Source organism: Nematostella vectensis, chromosome 5 (assembly GCF_932526225.1).
Source record: "Nematostella vectensis chromosome 5, jaNemVect1.1, whole genome shotgun sequence".
Taxonomy (NCBI): domain Eukaryota; kingdom Metazoa; phylum Cnidaria; class Anthozoa; order Actiniaria; family Edwardsiidae; genus Nematostella; species Nematostella vectensis.
Window position 1 is genome coordinate 10,013,512 of NC_064038.1, and position 22,137 is coordinate 10,035,648.

Below are 22,137 nucleotides of genomic sequence, written 5' to 3' on the forward strand. Positions count from 1 at the left end.
GTTGTTGAAATTTACCTTTGATTTTCAATGTTGGTTTTTTAATGTTTATTTTCAATGTTGTTTTTCAGTGTTGTTTTTCAATGTTGATTTTCAATGTTGATTTTCGATGCAGTTTATTTTTGGACGTCCAGATTTTTTTTTTATCAGTTTTATATTTTTTTATGTGAAAAAAATTTCGTGCGGGATGTTTCAATTAATCTTTTCTGTTTGTCATTTTTTTGTCAATATATATTTTTTTTGCCACAATATTTTTTTTATATTTTTATCAAAAAAAGAATAAAAAAAATAAATAGAAAATGAATATTAAATAAAGGAATTGGGATTTTAATTTGTTTTATTTTATATTATTTTTTAAAGTTGATTTCCAGTATTGTGATTAGTTTTACTATTATAACTCTGGGCCACTTGCACACTTTATGACTTTCGTAGTCGAGCATCGTAGCAGAATCGTAGGCTGATTAACACTCTATGACCGCAGTTGTAGAAGTGTAGCATACAACTAAATCGTGCTGTCGAAATCAGCCCTTCAGCGAATCCTCTGAGTAAGTGGCTTTGTTCTCGCTATTTCACTTAATGATGCCACCAATAAACACTTGGGCACCCTGTGGATGAGTACTAAAAATTTAAATTAGAATTATAACGTTTTAGGAAAAAAATGAATTTTGCCGCCTATATATCCCGCTGTGCTTTTTCGATACCGACATACCGTGCTGAGAGCTAAATAGCACGCGTCTCAATAGACGTCCAAATGAATGCGATAAAAACAGGTGATGGTGATTAAACACGTGGGTACAGTATACCGCATCGTTTCATAGTAAGCCAAGTATTGGTATCCGGGAGGAGGATTTTTGCGAAAACGAACAAGAAACAACAATTCTTTTAAGGAGCAAGCCTCGATTCTGGTGAGCAAAATCCTTACTTATTCCTCGAAATGTGCGAGAGATGATTGAAAATTCTAAAAAGATTTTGCTTGAATCTTTCAAGTACAGGCTTATTTTCAGTATTTTTGTACACAATACATTTTTCGAAACCGGGACCTTACGCAAAAGCTTGTGTTCCAAAAAAACTGTTCCTGTTTTCGATATGACTTATATCTACTCCAGCATACGATACACTAAAAATTGGAATTCGACTATGCCAATTTTTTGTCTTTAATAAGACTTCTTCAGGGCAGACTGAAGAAGGTGAATCGTTACAAGCTTATTTACATCAGAATAGTGGCGCGAGGCGCAAAAACATTACAACATTACAATTGACAAAAACGCGCATATTCTAGAATAGCGCGCGTTATGGACAAAAAGAATTATCACATTAAGGATTTTTATATTATCATATTATCATATTAAGGATTGTCATATTAAGGATCTGGTACCATCTATACCATCCCATATTAAGGATACTAAACATTACTAAACATCTTTATATAGTGAGGGATATGTGGATTTTACCTCAGGGGTCTTTCTTAGTCACAGCAGATGTTTTTGGCGGGCTTTACCCCCACATACACCATGATGAGGGTTTGTAGGCTCTTAGAGCCGCTTTGGACAAACGTGGTAAGTTAACAGGTAATAATTTTCCTACTGAGGACCTTGTGGATTTAGCTCGCATAGTCCTGGTTGCCGGGTTAGACGTATTCCTAGGGAGGACACATTGAAGGACAGGCGTAAAGGTTAGAATGATCGTGTACCTATTTTCGAGTCACTCTTTATCCGGCTCTACCTAATTTCCCTGGTATTCTTTATAATCTACAGCCAGTTCTAGAGTCGTCTAGTAGTGTAGGGATGCTATTGGTAGGGTACCTATGGTGACTTATAGGAAACCTAGGAGTTTAAAGGATGCATATGTTGGTGCACTCCTCTCTTAAAGAGGATAGTACTCAGGTTATAGGTTGTCGTAAGTGTGGCGGTAAGAGGTGTAGGGTGTATAACTTTCTTAAGATAGGGCGGGCCGAGTTTCGCAGTACGGCTACCAGTAGGAAATATGTCATTGATTTTGACTTGGACTGTAATTCAGATTTTGTTGTTTTTCTCATTTCTTGCTCTATGTGTAGCAAGCAGTACGTAGGTTCTACTATCAATAGTTTTAGGAAGCGTTTTAATAACTACAAAAAAGCAACCTAGATTACCGGTTAGTGAAATAGTTAAGGATGAACTTATCTATCAACATTTTCATTGCTACAATCACTTAGGTCTTAGTAATGCAAGGGTACAACTTATAGATAAGTGTAATTCTGAGGCTCAGCTTAGGGAAAGGGAAGGTCAGTGGGCTTATCGGCTTAAAGTCTATCTACCCGCGGGGTCTTAATAGTGATTACTTTTTTGTAGTAGGAACCCACGTAGAGATATGTAAATTCTTTTTATCCATAGCGCGCGCTATTCTAGAATATGCGCGTTTTTGTAAGTTGTAAATTTTTTGCGTCTCGCGCCACTATTCTGGTGTAAATAAGCTTGTAACGATTCACCTTCTTCAGTCTGCCCTGAAGAAGTCTTATTAAAGACGAAAATTTGGCAGAGTCGACTTCCAGTTTTTGGTGGATTGTACTCATTCTTCTGGCTCACGAACACGACTATTTGGGCTTTTTGTATTTACTCCCGAATATAATATGCAATTTCCTTCTCAAATTATTCAAAGCCTTTGGATTACTACTTGATACATATCTCTTAAAGTGTAAATTTTCGCATGACTATAATATCTACATAAAAGCAACGCTATGAATGTTTTAAGTTACATCTTGCAGTATAACTGATGTTTGAAATATGTTTATATTGTTTTATTTTGCCATTGCCTTCGTCGTTGCTTAGTCTGCCACGTAAGTGCATGAATTACACTGAATAATCAAAACTCACTTTCTTTAAAACAAAACTCTATTTCAAAAGGATCTTTTGTATCAGATAATTGTTTTTGATGCTTTAGGTAAAAGAAGTCATGGGGCGCCTTTTTAGTAAAGCCAAAAAGCCCGACACCCCAAACCATCCTGAGAGTCAAGATGGACAGTCGCTTAGTTCCCTTTTACGTGACTTTTGCGGCTATACGTCGTTTGGGGGACTCGGTCGAGTGATCGACTCTCCTTATTTGGTATTGCGCGTCACGTGGTTCTTGCTGTTTTTGGCGGGATTCCTTTACGCTACGGTGCAGCTGACGTCACTGTACACTACTTACCAGCAAAGGCCACTCAACACTAGGGTGTCTCTACAAAACAGAGACGTGGGTATACTGCCTAGTTTTTACCCCACCCCCCACCCCTACCTAACCCTTTTAAGTGTCTGGATCGCATGCGAAAGTAAAGTTAATGCACACCGAAGCATTCCTTTATCACGATCGTCAGTGAGATCTAAGCCAATTAGACACAGTGATACCCCATAGCAGCTACATTTGCGATCACAAAAGGTGGCCGTCACTTTGTGGAGGGAGTCAAATATAGTACTTTAGCTAGAATTGGATAAAGCTTGGGGATTGGCCTCTTTAAAGTGGTTGGCTGCTAATAGGTGTTCTAAGCTAATAGGTGGCCCACGTTTTCGCTGACTGCGCAGCGCAAGTTATATAGCTGGCATAGAAAGTGGAATGTGGAAGAGGGTAGGGTGTGAATGCCGAATAAAAGAATGTATAAAGGCGCCTGTCATGCAAGTACGCAGCTGCTTTGTCTCCTATTATCTTTGTTCTACAAATGAGTTCTTTTGTCTCTATTCTTCTCGTTCTTTGCGTCGAGGTGCGGATATTGTTTATTTGCCCAATCAAATTGCAGCTTGTAAGAGCTGCGTACTGCCCCTGAATTTTAGGTGGTTAAGGTTATTTATAAGGCTTTCCCATCAGGACTGCCTATGAATATGGCAAAAAGAATTATGCTCACTATAACATAGATAAGTTAGTAGTTCAACTTATTCAGGGCTAGACTTGCCGAGTTTCCGCTGCATTGAAAAGTTGATTCTCAAGTAACTGATTTTCACTTTTCTTTTCTTATTCAATGAATAGCGTTTGGAGTTCCCAAGCGTCACAGTCTGTAACTTCAACGTGATAAAGAAGTCAAAGATCGACCAGCTAGGAAACAGTGATCTAAAAGAGAGCTTCAAAAAGTTTGCAGATGACGATGACGATGACGATGACGATGACGATGACGATGAACCAACGACATCAGCCAATTTCCAACCAACGTCGACAGCCAATTCCAACAACACTGAACCAGTCTCGTCTGTCAACATAACTAACAACACTATACCAACTTTATCTTCTCTTGTACAAAATTCCACAAGTTCGCCAACAACAGCCACCGAGACTGCGGCATCTGACGACACCGATGGCTCGTTTTCTACGGATGAGGGTCTGGATGGTTTCATGTCGAGACAATTGCTGGAGGCTACTGGAGATCACAGTGAAGTACTTGAAGAGGACAACTCAGCTTATGATGATGGTTAGCTATAAAAAACGCCGCGCCCTGATCTCGGTAGTCTGTATACAACGCCGCACCTTAATCTCAATAGGCTAACCACTAACCAAACCCTAACGCCACCTTACATATATGTCCTATTACCGTAATATTCTTCCCAAATCAGCTCAACTTCTCCGAGCGACGCAGCTTATTTTCTTCTCACGTTACTATTGGCGCGTACACAGGGGGTTGCACGTGACTACTGACGCGTACACAGGGGGTTGCACGTGACTACTGACGCGTACACAGGGGGTTGCACGTGACTACTGACGCGTACACAGGGGGTTGCACGTGACTACTGACGCGTACACAGGGGGTTGCACGTGACTACTGACGCGTACACAGGGGGTTGCACGTGACTACTGACGCGTACACAGGGGGTTGCACGTGACTACTGACGCGTACACAGGGGGTTGCACATGGTGCGCGCGCTCATTTCTTATTGAGGGAACATCAAATACTATCAATTTTCCATATGACACCTAAGTGCAGCTTCGCTCCCTCGTTAGCTAATCCTGCTTCAGCTTACCTCACCATCTAGAAAATACTATGCTGCATCTTCCAGACTTTATCACCTCTCGTTTCACTTAAAACGTATACTTTCCCCTATCTCGATTTACCTCTCTCTTAAACCACCTTACCTTGATCCGTCTTGCCTTACCTTGTTTTTTTTATCCTCGTCGCGTTTACGCTAAGAATTTGACGATCTACCGAGTAATTTAATGGAAGACTTCCGTATGAGCGAGGACCTTGCAATAAGAATCGCGAAGGAGAGATTTGAGAATATTACAAGGCTTGGCCACCAGTTCGACTCGCTCGTGCGCAAGTGCAGTTGGAGAGGGTCAGATTGCAGGTGAGATGCAGGGGCGTGTCTAGAGAAAACGCAAGGTGGCGTCCAGTGTAGTGAGTCACTCAACGGGGGGGGGGGGGGGAGGGATGGGGAGTCCGGACACCACTACCCTGCTCATGATACTAGGTGGGTTCGTCTTCAGTTGACCCCTTCGTTGCTAGTAAAGAAGATTTGTTAATTCTATGTGTGTAGGGATAGAAACAGTTTCTAGATGGATCTAGTGACCTATTATCAGTGCTAAGGTGATTTGACGTTAATGGGTCCATGGTCAGTTATTTACTACTCTGGACCCCGCCCTGCGTTTTACGCTAGACACGCCCCGTTATGGCAGTAATATAATTTGTAAATTAGCTTCATGGAGATACTCATGACATCCTTTTATGCACAGAGCTAATGCAACAACCGGGAGGTACTGGGGCAGGTTCTGGCACAACAAGTATGGAAATTGTTTTGTTTTCAACCCTCTGATTGGCTGGAACGGCAAGAAGCGCAGGGCGCTCACGGCTCTGAGGGCGGGGCCAAATTATGGTGAGAAACCCAACTGTCGAGAGCAATTTTGATCTACAGTGGAATCGCTTTTACTTTCACTCAACTTTCCCCTCAACTTTTCCCTTTCCCTTAACAAAAAGCTTTAATCCCCGCCAAAACTTTTGACCCATTTCTAAAAATCGATACCCTTTTTTGCGTTTATGGGTGCATACCGATTAACCTCTTGCCAGCCACGCCCAGTTCACTTAGGCCTGGAACTCATACCGCATACTAATGATAGGCGCTCAACATTGGCAAGGGGGGTAGGGGGAGCATTTATTCGTGTGACAAAGATGATTTTACTAGACATGGGAATTTGTGAATAAGGTAGCGTAATCGGTGTATAGGTCAACTAGTTTTGGCGCGGATTGTAGATCCGCCTCTGGTGTAATTTCCGTTCTGTGCTCTTTCAGGCTTGACACTTGAACTGAATGTCGAGCAGGACGAATACATTGACGGCTTAAGCACCAAAGCAGGTGCGGTGATCCAGGTGTCTCCTGTTGGCTACATGCCGTTCCCAGAAGAGGAAGGCATCGATGTCTCGCCTGGCTTTTCTACATCGATTGCACTTACAAAGGTTAGGCCTACGTATGAACGCTTTTGTTAGGCATTTTGCAAAGGCGAAGTCAGAGGGAGGGGACACAAGGCATGGCCCTCTTAGCGGCCAAAAATAAGATGTAAAGTACATGGAACACAAAGAAAATGCCCTATAACAGGTCTATTAAAAATCTCGTACATCCCCCAATTTTTTGCATTCCATTGAAGATCTTAAACTATACTTATATTTTGAAAATTCAATTGTCATTCACTTGCTTTCCTCGATTTGTGTCAACCATTAATGTGTCAATTACTCGTATCATCAGTTTTGCGATCGCGCCATCTAAGATGTGTGAAATGCTTGATTCAGATGCGTGATACATATTTTTTTTACTACTAAAGGTAAAGATAAGTCGGGTCGACGCTTTCGGGAACAGAAGCTGTGTCAATGAAATAACAGAGAAAGACAGAGAAAATTTGTACCATGTGAAGTACAACGCTACCTACTCGAAAACAGTAAGTCTTTCACTCAGCACAGCAAGATAATTCACGCTCAGTAGACCTCTAATCTTTTACAACAGTCGTGACTCTGTCCCTTTTTTGTTTGCTTTCTTGTTTGGTAGGCATGTCTTAACTTTTGCCTGGCGTACAACCAAAGGAAGACTTGTAATTGCATGGAATACCGCTTTCCGGTAGAAGAAGAGGCCGTTTGCGACACAATGAACAAGACAACAGGTACAAAATGAGATAGATGCTTGCATAGCTTTGGCAAGCCTTTTTTTTAATCTTTTTTTATAAATAGGGTGTGCGTGTCAGGGGGAAGGGGGTGTGCGTGTGTGTGTGTGAGGGGGGGGGAGGGGGGGGTTGAGGGGGTGTATTGAATAGCACTATATCAAACATATTCCCCACGGATAGTGTCCTTCGTATGCATTGCCTTATATGGGCATTGATGCCCATATTTAGAAGAGCTAAAGTTTTCCCGCTCCCTGATCTCCAGAAAACATGGTGAAAAATGCTGATTCCTGTCAATTTAAGACTCGAGGCAAAAATGTGTCAAAAAAAACTTTATCGCTTGGTCAAATCTTTATCACACAAGCCTTGAAAAGCCCTTAGACCCAGGCCTCCAAGAGATTGGCCGAGCGAGTTTTAAGGTCACCCAAATATTGATATGGTCAGATATAAGATAATCAGTCACAAAATTCTTTTTTAGTGGAGTGCTTGAGAAGAGTACGCGAAATGCTGAAGATGAAGAAGTTGAATTGTACAGCCGAGTGCTCAGCGCCTTGCAAGTAAGATCAGAGCTGCAGCAAGCCTCGAGATATAGGGTGGGGTCACGATAAAACAAGGGACACAGCCACGCCCCTAAGAGCCACATGCCCCACCTGTTTTTTGAATGATGGTGTCATGAGCCCCCAGTGCCCCATCCTTCTGTAACGGCCTAGCCCTGACCAAACATCGCCTATATTTCACATCCATTTCACATGGTCTCAGACATGGAAAGTACTTCAAGGGTTCACATATGGTATTCACAAAGAATTCACATCATTATTTCACATGGTAATGATGTGAAAAGGGCGGTTTGTGATGCGGTGTTTCACACACATTTCACATTACATTCAGTAGTGCCTGAAGATGAGCTCTTCTAGCAAGCACTGTTTGATCTTGCTTCTGCTCTGATAACAATGTTATGACGATGTCTTTTTGATTGATATGATTAGAGGTGATGATGATGATGCCGCTTCTGTGTGTTGATAATAACGATAGTTATAATAGACAATCATGATGGTGATGATTTTGATGTCATTGTTGTTGTTGTCAATTGTGATGATGATAATGGCGACGAAGATTACTTTTGCTGAAGATGATCCCGTTGTTTGTTGATGACGACAGTGATGCTGATGAAAATGATTGTGATGAATGATGACGATGATGATTTCGGATATGATAATATGATATGAAGTGTTATCATAAGCATTTCTTATCTCATCTCTAGACATTAAACTAACTGTGGATTTACCCCCTTTTAGTCAAGAAACTTACAAGACAACATCTTCTTTTTCCATGTGGCCGGCCTTGAACTACAAGGTACTATTTTCCACCACCAAAGAACCCCATGATTTTTGTTTGGATTGGACATTGAAAAAATGCTTGATGTGATTTGAATGTCTTTCCATTACAGGAGAAAATCAATAAGAACATGAAGTGGAAAAAACCTGAAGAAGAATTGAGGTATGATCCAGAGATTCGGTGGTAGTTTGATGATGATTTTTTTCTATGTCTTTTAAACTTATTATTGCTTTTTTTTAGTCACAACTTGCTGCAAGCGCGTATATTTTACAAAGAATTCAACATGGAAATGATAGAGGAAACCATTTCTTACGAGGTTAGATGCTTAGCTAATCTCCAAGAGGGTCCTGAAGGGGTAAAACGGGAGTCGGGATTCGCCTTATTTTGGGCCGGGAAAACGGGATCATGGTTACCGGGAAAACGGGATCAGGGTTACCGGGAAAACGGGATTAGGGTTACCGGGAAAACGGGATCATGGTTACCGGGAAAACGGGATCAGGGTTACCGGGAACGGGATTTCTCTAGCGGGAACGGGAATAAACATGATTCAACGGGAACGGGATTTTTCAAATCTCTTCTTGTTTATGTTGTAAACGTTGTTAATCTATATAATTTTTCGCATTTTAAGAGCTTTTTGATAGCATCAAACTTCAAACCTTGCTGCTTAGCAGACGTCACTTCCTGAGACTCCTAACCCTTCAAAATTTAGGCCCTCTTTTCAGCCCCCCGTATAGCCACCGGGATTTTGCGAAAATAATGGCCAGGAAACGGGATTTGGACCCCCCCCCCCCCCCCCTTCAGGATCCTGCTCTAACGAGGTGATATTATTGAATAATATTTTGTACTATCTTCTGACAGCTTGTGAACTTCATTGCGGATATCGGAGGACAATTGGGCCTGTGGTTGGGAGTGTCCGTGTTGACTGGGGCCGAGGTCCTGGAGCTGATTCTACTATTTGTGGTTCATTTGAAAAGAAAACTTCACGCACAAATAAGAGGAGCTAAGCAGATAGCAAACCCTTAGTAACAGGCGCGTAGCTAAGGGAGCTGGTCTCACGATAAGGTTGCATAGGATAGGAACTGGTGACTTACGAGAGCCGTCTGCTTGCGCAATGTCATAGTTTCTGTAGTTTTTTTTTTTTTTTTTAAAGAAAAGGCATTATTATCTGACGGTAATCGCACAGTCATACCGTCTATAAGGACCTGGGGTGGGATGGCTGGGGGGATTCGTGCTCCCAATTATTTTGCCAGACTCCACTCCCCCTTTTCCAGTATTTCGATCCCTTCTTAACAACCGCCTAGATAGTTAAGGCGGTATGATACCCTAAAATTTACCAAATTTGAATTAATTGTGAAAAAATTATTTTCATCTCAAAGTTACCGTTATTTATCCTTGAAATGTATGCCCTAGTGTAATTTAAATGAAAATATATTTTTTCCTATAGTATTCAGCTTTTAAAAAATGTTGGCGAGCCGTTGCTAGGGGCAACCGGTCTGTTTGCAATTTGATTTGATCTAGAAGTCGGATTTCAAAGGGCCTATTTCGATGGGGTTTTCGATTTTCTCTTGTTTGGGTTCCCTGTGTTTTATCCACGTGACTGAATAGATCACTAACAAGAGAGTTTACATGCAGTACCTTCCTAAATATCGATCTTCACATTTCAACATCAAATCAAAATACAACCTTCCATTTTACTCTTCAAATATGCCTAAATTCGCTAACCAGAGACGCAAAAAGCGGCGTTTTTGTGGGAACCGCTTTACAGGAAGTCTCAATTTAGAGGAAAGCGAGTATAAGAGAGTTGAAAACAGTCCTATGAGTCGGAAAACGAACCGAGTTGTTCGACTGACATGGAGCCTGTTCAAGAAGGCAATCCTGCAAAATCTGCTCCTGCTATGGAGCCTGAGGGTGTACAGCGAATCTTTAATCGTTCTGTAGAGACCCACAATATCCGTTACACTGAATATTATGGTGATGGCGATTGCAAAAGCTTTAATAGAGTTGAGAAAGTCTATGAGGCTGACAATATTATAGTTAAGAAAAAGGAGTGTATTGGGCACGTACAGAAGAGAGTTGGTAACTCCCTTCGAAAACTGAAACGTGACACCCCAGGTCTAGGCGGCAAAGGCAAGCTAACCGATGCACTCATTGACAAACTACAGAATTATTATGGCATTGCCATACGTTCAAATGTTGGAAACTTGGAGCAGATGTGTAAGGCAATTCATGCTAGTCTTATGCATTGTGCTTCTAATGAAGCCAGATTGCTGCATGACCACTGCCCGACTGGAAGCACAAGCTGGTGTAAATATCAGAAAGACAAAGCAGACCACACCAATACATTTAAGCACAGTGCTGGTCTGCCATTGGAGATACTGGCCAAGGTAAAGCCAGTATATGTTAGGCTAAGTGAAGCCAGTCTGCTGGAGAAATGCCTACATGGCAAAACACAGAACCAGAATGAGAGTTTGAATGCAATGATTTGGCAGCGAATGCCCAAGGAGGTGCATGTCGGCAGGGATATTCTGGAATTGGGCTTGTATGATGCTGTATGTCATTTTAACATGGGGTACAGCTCTGTACTAAGACTGTTGGAAGCCCTCAAAATCCCTGCCGGCAAATATACGGAAGCAGGCTGTGGCCTTGAGGATACTTCTAGAGTTCGGCTTGCAGAGTATAAAAGTAAGGAGGCATCTAAAAGAAGGAGAAAGGTCTGAGAGGCAAAAGAAAAAAGAAAGAGGACAAGAAGAAGCAAGCTGAGGGCTCTCTGTATGATCCTGGTGGATTTTAGAAAGTATGATCTGAACACTGCCCTCATATTATGAATTTACACATTTACGTTATCTTTAACTTGAGATTTCTCAAATTGTGAGATTTCCGTATATTAGTAATACTCTAACAGTGATATCTTCCAGAGAATTTGTTGGAATTGGCTATTTTTTTCAGGGGATGTGCAGTATATGTATTCTTATACAAAGAACTAAAGGATAAACATTTGCTTTAAATCTCAAATTGAAAATAATTTTCAAACCTGACAAACAAATATCAAAATATTAGTTTCTGACAAAATATTCCTCTAATTTGAAAAATATCACCAGGGTAATTTCTATACTTCATTGTATGCATATGTTGTAGTAGAAGATTTCCTAAAAGTTTGGTGGCTATTGATAAAAAAATAAAGGAGTTCTCACTGTAAGACTGGATACCATGATTTCGGGGTAATTAAGCCCTTCCTGGTTGCCATAGCAACGCAATGTTTTGTCAAGTATGTCAATAAATTTATCTGATCACATAGGTTGTATGTATGTTGGTTAAAAATTATTCTAGTGCTTTTCAAAAAAAGTCACCCCTCAGGGTCTCACACCACCTTAAGCTATGTGTAATTACACTTTTGAAAACCCTCATAAAATTGGGGATGTTTGCATGCACACTTCTCACCAGCTCACACTAATTTTAACACATACAGTGTTTTCTAGTAATTGATGAGTTAAGAGGGCAAAACTTACCGACTCTCCAGTACCCCCCCCCCCCCCCCCAATCGAGTTAGAAAGAATGCCGTTGTGGAATTTGTCAACTAGACAAGCTTATGAAATCAAAGACGCACTCACATTCGAAAAGCAGATTAGAAAAAAAAAACATTTTTTAGAACGTAGATTGCCATGGTAACATAAAGAGACATATTTAAAGTGACTCTCCCTCGTCGGACATCAAAAGCTTTTTGTTAGTTAGTAAGTAAAGTTTAGATAGGTAATTAGTTTAAGGGAGTGAGTATTACACCACAACATCAGCTATGCTGTAATTTCATCGTGTTTGAATAAATGCATTATCTATTTATACTTATCATTCCACGCGCGTGACCAAGCATGACGTGCGTGACCATCCGTGACCCTTTGCGTGACGAGTAGGAGTTGGCCTGGCTGCCTAGACATCTGCAAGATGGCGCGTTGTTGGAAGGTTGTTATGAAAACTCTGGTGGTTTTTGTACTAAGCTTCGCGCTTCTTGTTAATGGTGAGCAACATCTAATGAGCAGCATAAGATTCATGCCAGATCTGTGATCGGGGACTAATAAGGGGAACTAAAAGGGAGTTCGTTTTTTTTTTTGCTATGTTTACTCTGTTATTGAGGCATGACAAAAGTGAAATGTATTATTAAGACAAGTGAAACTTGTCACTACGCACAATTTTAGGTATCGTTGGTGATTGGTGATGTTATTTAAAGACTAATTATTTGTTGAACTAATTCTGATACAACTTTCATTCAGTTTCTGTCTATATTCCGCTTCTATAATTTGTTCTAGGTCGCTGTTGTTATGCCGAGATGTTATTATTTGCGTGCAAACCCAGTCTGGAACGTTCGAATTTAGCATAGAGTTCATTAACTATTCGTCACGATTATTCTCCGGGTCTGTTAGCAGAATTTCACAAAACTTTATTTTCTTGAAAACTTCTTTGATCTCATCTGTAAAATGAATATCAGATTATTAGGCAAACGTTATCGAAAGTACTGCACCTGTGATATTTGCAAAAAATGAAATATTGCACTACAAAATTGTTTATTCACTTTTTCGCATATCAATCATAACTTATAAGAGAGAGAAGCTTTACTTCAATTTATAACGTTTTGTGAATTAAGGGACTTCATTTGAAATATGCTCGTCTAAAAAGTTTTGAGAAGACACAACAAATGATTTAACAAGAACTTATAGACGCAATTTACTGTCTATTCAAAAGTTTACGATAATTTCCATTTTATGGCCTCCAGTAATTATTTTTGGACTCAGAAATTTTGGACTCTCTTAACCCCGCTACAAGCAAACACATTTCATTTTTTTAAAATAACATCCAAAGTTCACGGTCCAATGTCCAATAGGACAAGTGTTCCACAAATATTGATTATCATGCCTTTTGTGTTTCCATCATGTTTTCTATCATGTATCTGCATGGAACATAATATTTTTGGCAGACATAATTGGTTTTGTCTGTCAGCTGTCATATTGTTGTGGAGTAAGTGTGTCAGATCATGTTCTTCTTGTGGTAATGAGTTATTGAAAGAATTCATGCTATAACCACTGAACAAATTCTGACTAGTAGTGGTAATTAATTTTGTATATTTTGGGTGCAGATAAGTCACTAAAATTTCAATGAGAGGACCTACCAGTGACAAGGAGCTGAATTACACATTTTATGATACATTTCCCATGAAGTGGAGCCTAGCCAGTCCAGCGATATTTGCTACCCATTTTCTGTGTTTTTCTATTTCAAAATCTGAGGTCAAAACTTTTCAAAATGTGAGATTTAGATCTTTAGGAATCAATTATGTTTTACACCATAGGTGAACTGATAGGATGTGCATTGGTTTAGGCTTAGGGTTGTTTATGGTGTTTATGGGGGAAGTGCAACTATTTTGAAGGGGAGGAAGCAATTTTATTTTTGTTTAAAGGGGTAAAGTTTTTTTATTCCCAAAAAATGTATGATACCCCTGCAGCACAAAAAAATATAGTACAGTTCACAGGAAAACTTACTAGCCTGTTTTTACTACCCTGTATAGTACTATTTCACGAAAAATCATGTGTCATTGTGACATCATGTTTATTATTACTAACTTTTATTGGATGATGAAGCGGGGTAGTTTGTAACATAATTAAGTGGGGCTAAATTTTATGTCAATATTTTTTGGGGTGGGGTAAAGATTTTTTTTTTTAGAAAATTACCAGTCACCCCCTCCCCCAAACTGGCAGTTCCTTAGTTCCAATAAGAAGTTGCTCTCTCAAGAGGATGCCAAGCGAGTAGTCCAACATTCCTTTCTTCTTCCCCATCTCTATAGCAATGGAACCCTGTAAATTATACCCTCCAGAGAGTTACTGTAGCAAGAGTTTGAGATATTCCACGAAGAAGAATATAAAACTTTATATAGTGGGTTGTTCCAACTGTATTTTATTGTGATTTTTAACAGTTTATCTTCTTGTTGTTACAGGACAGGGTTTTCTGACAGTAGTTGACCCAAAGCCTGAAAACATGTTTGTGATAGAGCAAGACCCAGACGATGTACAGTCCACAAAATGTATTGGCATGGATCTAAATGTCACACACCCCAAGACTCCAACTAACTTGACATTTCATAAAGTTACCTGGGGGATAGCAGATGTAAACCCTCTTGTTTCTGATGATATGTTTACATTTAATGTTAGTTTCCAAGGTGAGACCTTTTATACATAATAACACACAGTCATTAGTAAATAACAGGATGATATTGATTATATTGAATTGATTAGATATTTCAGGGAAGCAAAACAAATTAATCAACTTATTTTTTCCAGTTTTTTTTTTTAACACATTACCCCTCAACCGGCCTGTGAGAAGTACCCACAACCCAAAAAAATCCATAAATGCAAAATAAACACAACAAGGATGAAGATACTCAGGCATCAGTCTAAGGGATAAATGGTCTTGAAGATATGCATCCAACCAAGGTGTTGGCAACTACTCTTAAGCCAAATAATAGCACAGGTTCTTTGACAAATTTCAAATCGAACAAGGAAAGAAAAGCAGAATCTTGCCGAGGTGGACTTGGAAAATCCTACGATAACCTAGGAATATCCTAGGATTTTATTCCTAGGAAATCTAAAGAAAAACCTAAGGAATGAGGTGTGAAATTTCACGGTAAATTGGGACAAAACAAACAAGAGTTTCCTACGATTTTCCTAGGAATTCCTAGGAAATTCTTAAGCCTTTGCTTGTAAATATCCATAAGCAAAACACTCAATTATTAATACACTCTCCTAATATGCTCATAGCTGTATTTTTGATGAAAAATACAAGCAACCATCAGCTTGTGCTCGCTTCAGCACAAAGACCTGGGGACCACAAAACACTGTTGGAAAGCTTGGATACCGCTGACTAGGTGCAGCTGTGTTTGACTTTGACGGGCTGTATAAAACTCAGAATAGGGAGTTAGCATAATTTGGGGAAAATTAATAACACCAATAACCTTTGTTTTTGGTGTTATTATTTTTTTATATGAACCTCTGTTTTAATGCATAATTTGGCTGAAAAAAAAATAAAGGCCTGATTACAGTACTTTGATCAGACGTCTTTCATCATGCACTGAGATATACAGAGCACATTCTCTTTCTCCTTTTTCTTTTTTTCTTATTCTCTATTTCCTTGTAGCCTGAATAAAGGTACTTGCTGAATAGATTGCTAGCAAGAATTTTTTGGCTGTCAGGGGCAGATATAGCTTTTCACTAAAGGGGAGGTTTGGCTCAGTGACAAAGGGGGAGGATAATTTTGTTTGTTACATATGGCTTTCTAGCAGCCCAAAGGGAGAGTTAAACCCACCTAAACCCTCCTCCTAGATCTGCTACTGGCTGGCTATCAAATATGACACCCTATTGTCCTACCACAACTCCAATTTTTTTTACTGTTGTAGGAGCATGTTTTTATAATACCAACTAACTTTTTGGTTCAGCCAGGAATTCAAGGGTTTTCTGCAAGTTTGGTTTTTTAAAGCCTTATTATTTTATTTTGGTTTTTAAGATTCCAACACAATATATCATGCAATTTCTATTAAAATCATTATAGAAATATCTTTATTAGATGTTGTAAATTTATAAATTTGAATTCTCCAAAAGCCACTGTCTTTCCGAATCACTTTTCATGTCAATTTCTCTATTCACTCATGAAATCAAATAATTTGACTTTACAGAAGAGGGCAAAAAGGTTATTGGAGAGATGAAGGTCATGAATGTTACACTCAGCAGACAAGGACAATACCAGTGTTGGATATTGCCAGATGCCACAGGTCCAGGAGGCTTCGTCTCCAAGCATGGTTTTTCTCTTACAGTTATTCCAAGTATGTAGTTGTGATACTGGAATATTAAAACAGATTAAAGATTGTTACCATTTTTCTATATGCAAAAGAATGGATTACTAAAAGCTATTTCATATCAGGGTTAGTGTTATGTCATGGAACAAGCACTGAAACAGTTGATAATAATCACATAATCACATAATCACATCAACTGCCAATGTTTTCTTGAACACTAAGAAAAAAGTGTGATTGACTTTGACTTTGATCCAAAAGCCACCTGCCCCCTTCTTCCATGTAGAGAATCTCCTTTTGTAAGTTTCAATTCCTACTCTTTTAGGGTCTGAGTTGCCAGATATCGCAGTTGCAGAGAACAGAATCGATGCAAAATTTGACCAGATCATTTACCTGGTGTGCAACTTAACAAAGAAAGGTGCTGCATACACAAGCTTAACCAGGATGGAGTGGTTGAAAGATGGTGTTGTAATAGAGAAGCAGCTTTACCCGAAAGACGAGCAACTGAAGCCCTTAAATCTGACAATCAAAAATCCAGAACAGGGTGGGGTCTATACTTGCCGACTGACCTCCCTCCTGAGATCTGTGAGGACATATAATCTGACTGAGCAAGTAACTGTCACAGGTCAGTTGAAACCATGTGGATGACCACCTCTTGCCAACGATGTTAATAATGTATTTTTGCACGGGATGTGTGGTTCTTCCCATGTTGACCTGATTTTTTAGGGGTCAAAATTGAGCCTCAGGTATTTTTAAGGGGTATCTGAGAGGCTGTATCTAATTTTTTGGGTGTAATTCTGGTTTATTTTTTGTTGCAATTTTTGGTGTGCAGCTGTTTTTAGGGGTACCTTAATCTTTATTTTCTTGGGAATTAATTTTCCTGAACATTTCCTTTGGTGGAGTCTAAATTTGGAAAGAAAAACTGTGTTAGGGAATTTAATTTCGCAAATTTGTTCAAGTGGCTTGGAGATCTCAATAGAACAATATTCAATCTCTGTCCTAGAGATGTCTGTGAGTCTTTAAAAGTCGCATATATTTTGAAATTGTGAAAATCACAAATTAAGCAGAATAAGGAATGTCTCAAATTTTTCAACAAGCATCCCTGGCACTTTTATCCTGAACAACTCCCACCCCTGGATTTATACCACGGCTAGTATATGACACTCATGCTTAGATAAGCCTCCTCCTCAAGAATGAGAAGGCAGAGTTTCTTCAGTAGCATTTTTTTTTTGTAAATGTTGTATTGTAACAAATTGTATTTTGTTTCATTTAATAGTTGCACCTAAAGCCTTTGCATCAACAAAACCTGATGAGGAGGGTATTGAGATCGTTTGTAAGAAGGGAGAATCAGTGAGAATGAAGTGTGAACATAAGGGAAATCCAATCAGTGTTGGATGGGATCGAGAGCCAAAGAATGGACAGAGAGCACCAATCAATGATTGTAAGTCTTTTTGTCACTGTCCATCTGTTTGCCTTTCCTAATTAGACGTGCGTCTCTCTCTCTCTCTCTCTCTCTCTCTCTCTCTCTCTCTCTCTCTCTCTCTCTCTCTCTCTCTCTCTCTCTCTCTCTCTCTCTCTCTTTTACTAGTTTTAAGTATTTTTATTATTACTTACCTGACAGATCAATGCATCGTTGAGAACACGGAGAGAACTCACTCATATTTTCAGGGATTTCCATTTATCCATTAATCTTTCCCATCACCTTTTGTTTAATCCTTGCCTTGCACCCTCCCCCCTCCCTCCTCCCTTTTTGTAAGCCATGGGTCTGCCCTGTAAGCCACAAATTAATTTCTACTTTGCAAAAATATCATTGCATTTATATATTTACCATGCAACCTTTTTTTTTTCCTGCCCAGCTCATTATCAGTTGGTCAGCAAGAACGCCTTTGAGGGCTTTGAGCTGGTTATTGATGAAGTGCAATACAATGACCGTGGAGACTACTTTTGCTGTATTAAAAACGCTACTGGACACAGCAGAGATTGTCAGAAGTACACATTGCGAGTCAAGGGTATGACAAACTTTTGAGAGGATGAAAATCCTCTTTTTAAACACAGACGCGCAATATAATAGGAATAGCTCTGCCCCTTTTTTGCAAGCTCTTGCACAAGTCGGCGCCATTCACAACTAGACTTCATTGAGTGAGGACCTCTGAAACTGACAGAAGAAAACCTGGCAAAAAGTAGAGCTGTACAACAAACTACGACAACTTCAAAGTACAAGAGAATGTGAAAGAACTATCAGACATATCATATTCAGTGTTTGGTGTCAATTCTCTATAAAAACAAGAACAAAAATTTGAGAAATCTAACACAGCCCATGCTTGTTTTAATTGAAAAATAAAATTCAAAAACAGCAGTTCTTGCACACTTTTGAAATGGCGACATTATAGTGTGCAAGAATATGAAAATATTCATCTGTATAAAACCTACAGTATCTAATCCTCACTATTTTTCGTTTGGTTTCAAGAGGTCAATTTACACTCCCTGTGCCTCTCAATACTGGGTTCTGTGTTCAAATCATGGGTTTGTGGTTAAAGATGGGTTAAATTTGGTGATTTGTACCTTTAAACTAAATGAAAAAATTTACAGTATTAAAACAAAAAGAACCCAACAATGCAATTCATTCTTGTGATTATTTTAACAATTTTGACTAATAGTACCTTATGTTTCCCATCAGATCCCCTGGGCTACCTGTGGCCTCTGATTGGGATCATAGTTGAGATCATCGTGCTGATAATTATCCTTGTAATATATGAAAAGTGCAAGAAAAAGCAGGAAGATGACTGTGAGTAGTTAATATGTATTGATGATGTATTTTTGTTGTTGTTGATGATTATGTTGATGATGATAATGATAATGTTGTTATGGTGACAATGATGCTGTTGTTGATGATGATGTTGTTGACAATTATGTTGTTGATGATGTTGATGATGGTGTTGGTGATAATGTTGTTGTGTTGTTGACAATGATGCTGTTGTTGATGATGTTGTTGACAATAATGTTTTTGTTGATGATGTTGATTATGGTGTTGATGATAATGTTGCTGGGTTGTTTACAATCATGCTGTTGTTGATAATGGTGGTGTTGGTGATGTTGTTGAAAATGATGTTGTTTTTAACAACGACACTAGTAAATCGCGCGTTCTGATTGGTCAAGGGTCACATGCACGCTTGGCATTAGCAGGTCCGCATCTCCCCAAAATTGTAACGTAAGAAAACAATTTAATTGTTTTAATTTTTTAGTACTTCTGTCCTCTTTGCATATTTTTGTTCATGAAGCGCTGTAAGGTCATCTGTGAAAGTATAAGAGGACAGACGTGCACAAAAATGAGATCTTTCTGTTACGTTGATGATGATGGTGTTGATGATAATGATGCTGTGTTGTTGACATTAATGCTACTGTTGTTGATGATGTTGTGTTCTTTAAGTTGCTGTCGCTGTTGTTAATTATCTATTGTTAGTGTTTGTGTGGGTTAACATAACAGAATGTATTTTTAAAATAATGTATTTTAAAAACAAAGAAAATAAACTCAATCCAATAATTATAGTGAAAGTTCAGAAAACAAATCATCATTATTTGACATGATTATCTCATAATCATTATTTTCTGACAATTCCTTATTTTCTCTTTTTTATCTTTCTGGCTGTGGACCTTTGGAAACTGCAGTTGGCAGGCAAGTATTAATATTTTTTTATTGTATATCGCTAAAGAACACTGCATATGTTTTTCCGTATCCACTCGTCAAATAATCTCCTTTTTGAGCGCATTCTCCGTCTGGACATTCTCACCTCATTGATTATACTCTCTCTTAAGTCTCCTCCATTCTTTTTCGGGGTCGTTACGTAGTTGGTTAAGGTTTCTTTTTGATTGTGAAAGACAACAAAACTCTTACCCCTTGACAGAAAAGATTGAGATTATAGAGACAAAAAACTGATTTGTAGAGCAAAGATAATATGAACAAAACAAATACGTAACATAATGTTTTTTTCTGTGTAACTGTCCCCTAAAAGGTGTACTGACGGCTATTACGTAATTATTAAATGACGTATTTTTAATAACGTTATTTCAGTATTTTGGTCTTTTGATATCGTAAGCTTCTCATCCATTCTGTGCAATACTGATGGTGCTAGACGGAATTTAATTAACGATAAACACTTATTATACGCTAGTTAGTCCAGACCTTGGCTGTCTTTGCGCTCGGCATTCTGGCTCGCCGGAAAGAGAGCTCTAAGTGCAACGCACGACTAAATATACGCCTGATCAGGACCAGCACTAGGAACGTATAACAGTACTATTTCCTAGAGTGATCCGTTCAAAGACTGGTTATTTTAGATCTAAACACAGGTAGCCCAGGTTTACGGCAAGTGTAGAAGATCTATGAGAGAGTTTTTGTGTGGGCGATCCTAAGTTTCATGTAAATTTAGAGAGGCATTATGAAAATGATCGTGAAATAACTCGTTATCGCTTTTGCCATTTAAAACCCTCCCACAGTAGAAGCAACATTGATGGGGAACTTGTTGCCGTTGTTTACAAACGTGCCTGATTCTGATTGGCTCACACCCTAACAAAATTATATTGTGGGGGGGGGGGGGGATAAGCCTTTTGGATGAACTAACATAATATCTACTATCTTTGTCACAGAACTGACGGGAATACAGATATCACATACACGACCTCCCCAAGTGGCGACAAGGCTAGTCTGCGCCTGCGCAAAGGCACTGGGCAGTAGCATGCCCAAATATGGAAACACCCGTGTTCCAATTATGGAACACGTAAACCCGTGTGGTGTATAAGCGATTATAATTGCACTGATAATTTTAAAAAAACATTTGTAATATTTTCGGAAAGCAATTTCGGTCACGCTGTCGTTTTTATATAGTAAATAAGGAATTTTTCCATTAATTGAATTTTCACCTTCATAATTATTATTTTAAAATTCTAAACGCAAATCGTACTTCCTCAAAGCGAACCTTAGAATCCCTGTACGTTTATGACTGGAGTACCATTTAAGATGCGGAGTTTTTGATTTGTCTAACGTGTTCATACCCACCCGTACGTTTTTTATTTTCATTTCGAGGTAGTTAGATAAGGTGGATATAGGTTAATACGGTAGTGTGACCCCGATAACTCTAAAAAGAAAAACAAAAAATTATTTCAAATGTTTCAGTTGATTGGAGATTGGAAAAGATGAAAATTTGAGTTTGATGGTTGTTTCCAATTTGTCCTAAGATCGAGTTATCGGAGTTTCATTTAGTTGTTTGGTGGATGGCGCCATATCAAATCCCCTTTCCTTCTCACTTTGCGCATCCTCCTTCTTCCCTTCTTTTACCTAGTCCAGACCTGGGACTCTCTTTGCGTTCGACATTCTGGCTCGCGTGAAAGAGAGTCCAGTATTTATTGCATGCGCATGCGCGAAGATACACCACGTATATGTGCTGTGGCGTGGCTGCTTAGTTCAAGATGGCTGCAAGAGGGACAAGCGAGGGTTTATTTCAGAAATAATACGCTAATTTTGGTCGTGGGTAAATACTTGATTATCAATCTTTTCTGAGAACACGACAGATGATAATTAGAGTTTAAAAAAGATATAAATCAATGAATTTTTTCAGTTTTCGTTATTTTCACGCGCGTCTTTAGTACAATAGCAAAGAGAGTCCCAGGTCTGCACTATCTTTTACCAAGATGGAGGTTATGTTTAGTTTTGGTTGATGGCGCCGTTAACCATCAAACTTTTGTACTTTGTAATTTTTTCTTCCACCTTGTTTTTTTTTTTTTTTTAATTTGTTTCATCTGCGACGAATTATTTAGTGTTATTTAAAATAATGTATTTAATTAAAATGGAATTTGCACTTATAGAGAATAAAAAAATAGTAATCGTTTTTCTCGAACAATTGTTGGCATTTTAATTTT

At 38.9% G+C, this 22,137-nt stretch overlaps 2 protein-coding genes across 2 annotated transcripts; both read left to right on the forward strand.

Moving 5' to 3' along the window:
• Positions 1–780: 780 nt before the first annotated feature.
• LOC5505650 (degenerin deg-1) lies at positions 781–11,100 on the forward strand. The gene is made up of 13 exons (XM_001626368.3): positions 781–902; positions 2,914–3,204; positions 3,970–4,405; positions 5,120–5,276; positions 5,662–5,801; positions 6,215–6,378; positions 6,741–6,854; positions 6,962–7,073; positions 7,549–7,627; positions 8,366–8,423; positions 8,518–8,567; positions 8,646–8,721; positions 9,264–11,100. The coding sequence occupies exons 2-13, from the start codon at positions 2,926–2,928 to the stop codon at positions 9,426–9,428; spliced, it is 1,830 nt and encodes a 609-aa protein (XP_001626418.2). The 5' UTR covers positions 781–902; positions 2,914–2,925; the 3' UTR covers positions 9,429–11,100.
• A 1,185-nt stretch (positions 11,101–12,285) lies between these two features.
• Positions 12,286–22,106, forward strand: LOC5505658 (neuroplastin). The gene is made up of 9 exons (XM_032373960.2): positions 12,286–12,414; positions 14,380–14,601; positions 16,111–16,257; positions 16,553–16,852; positions 17,504–17,668; positions 18,084–18,236; positions 18,905–19,012; positions 19,894–19,900; positions 20,869–22,106. The coding sequence occupies exons 1-9, from the start codon at positions 12,342–12,344 to the stop codon at positions 20,954–20,956; spliced, it is 1,263 nt and encodes a 420-aa protein (XP_032229851.2). The 5' UTR covers positions 12,286–12,341; the 3' UTR covers positions 20,957–22,106.
• The last annotated feature ends 31 nt before the right edge of the window (positions 22,107–22,137 follow it).

Bases quoted from the DNA above. Each gene is read 5' to 3' on its own strand.
- LOC5505658 (XM_032373960.2), top strand. From the start codon at position 12,342: ATGGCGCGTTGTTGGAAGGTTGTTATGAAAACTCTGGTGGTTTTTGTA. The intron at 14,602-16,110 runs GTGAGACCTTTT...TTGACTTTACAG, and splicing joins ATTTAATGTTAGTTTCCAAG to AAGAGGGCAAAAAGGTTATT. The intron at 18,237-18,904 runs GTATGACAAACT...GTTTCCCATCAG, and splicing joins GTACACATTGCGAGTCAAGG to ATCCCCTGGGCTACCTGTGG.
- LOC5505650 (XM_001626368.3), top strand. From the start codon at position 2,926: ATGGGGCGCCTTTTTAGTAAAGCCAAAAAGCCCGACACCCCAAACCAT. The intron at 5,802-6,214 runs GTGAGAAACCCA...GTGCTCTTTCAG, and splicing joins GAGGGCGGGGCCAAATTATG to GCTTGACACTTGAACTGAAT. The intron at 8,568-8,645 runs GTATGATCCAGA...GCTTTTTTTTAG, and splicing joins AAACCTGAAGAAGAATTGAG to TCACAACTTGCTGCAAGCGC.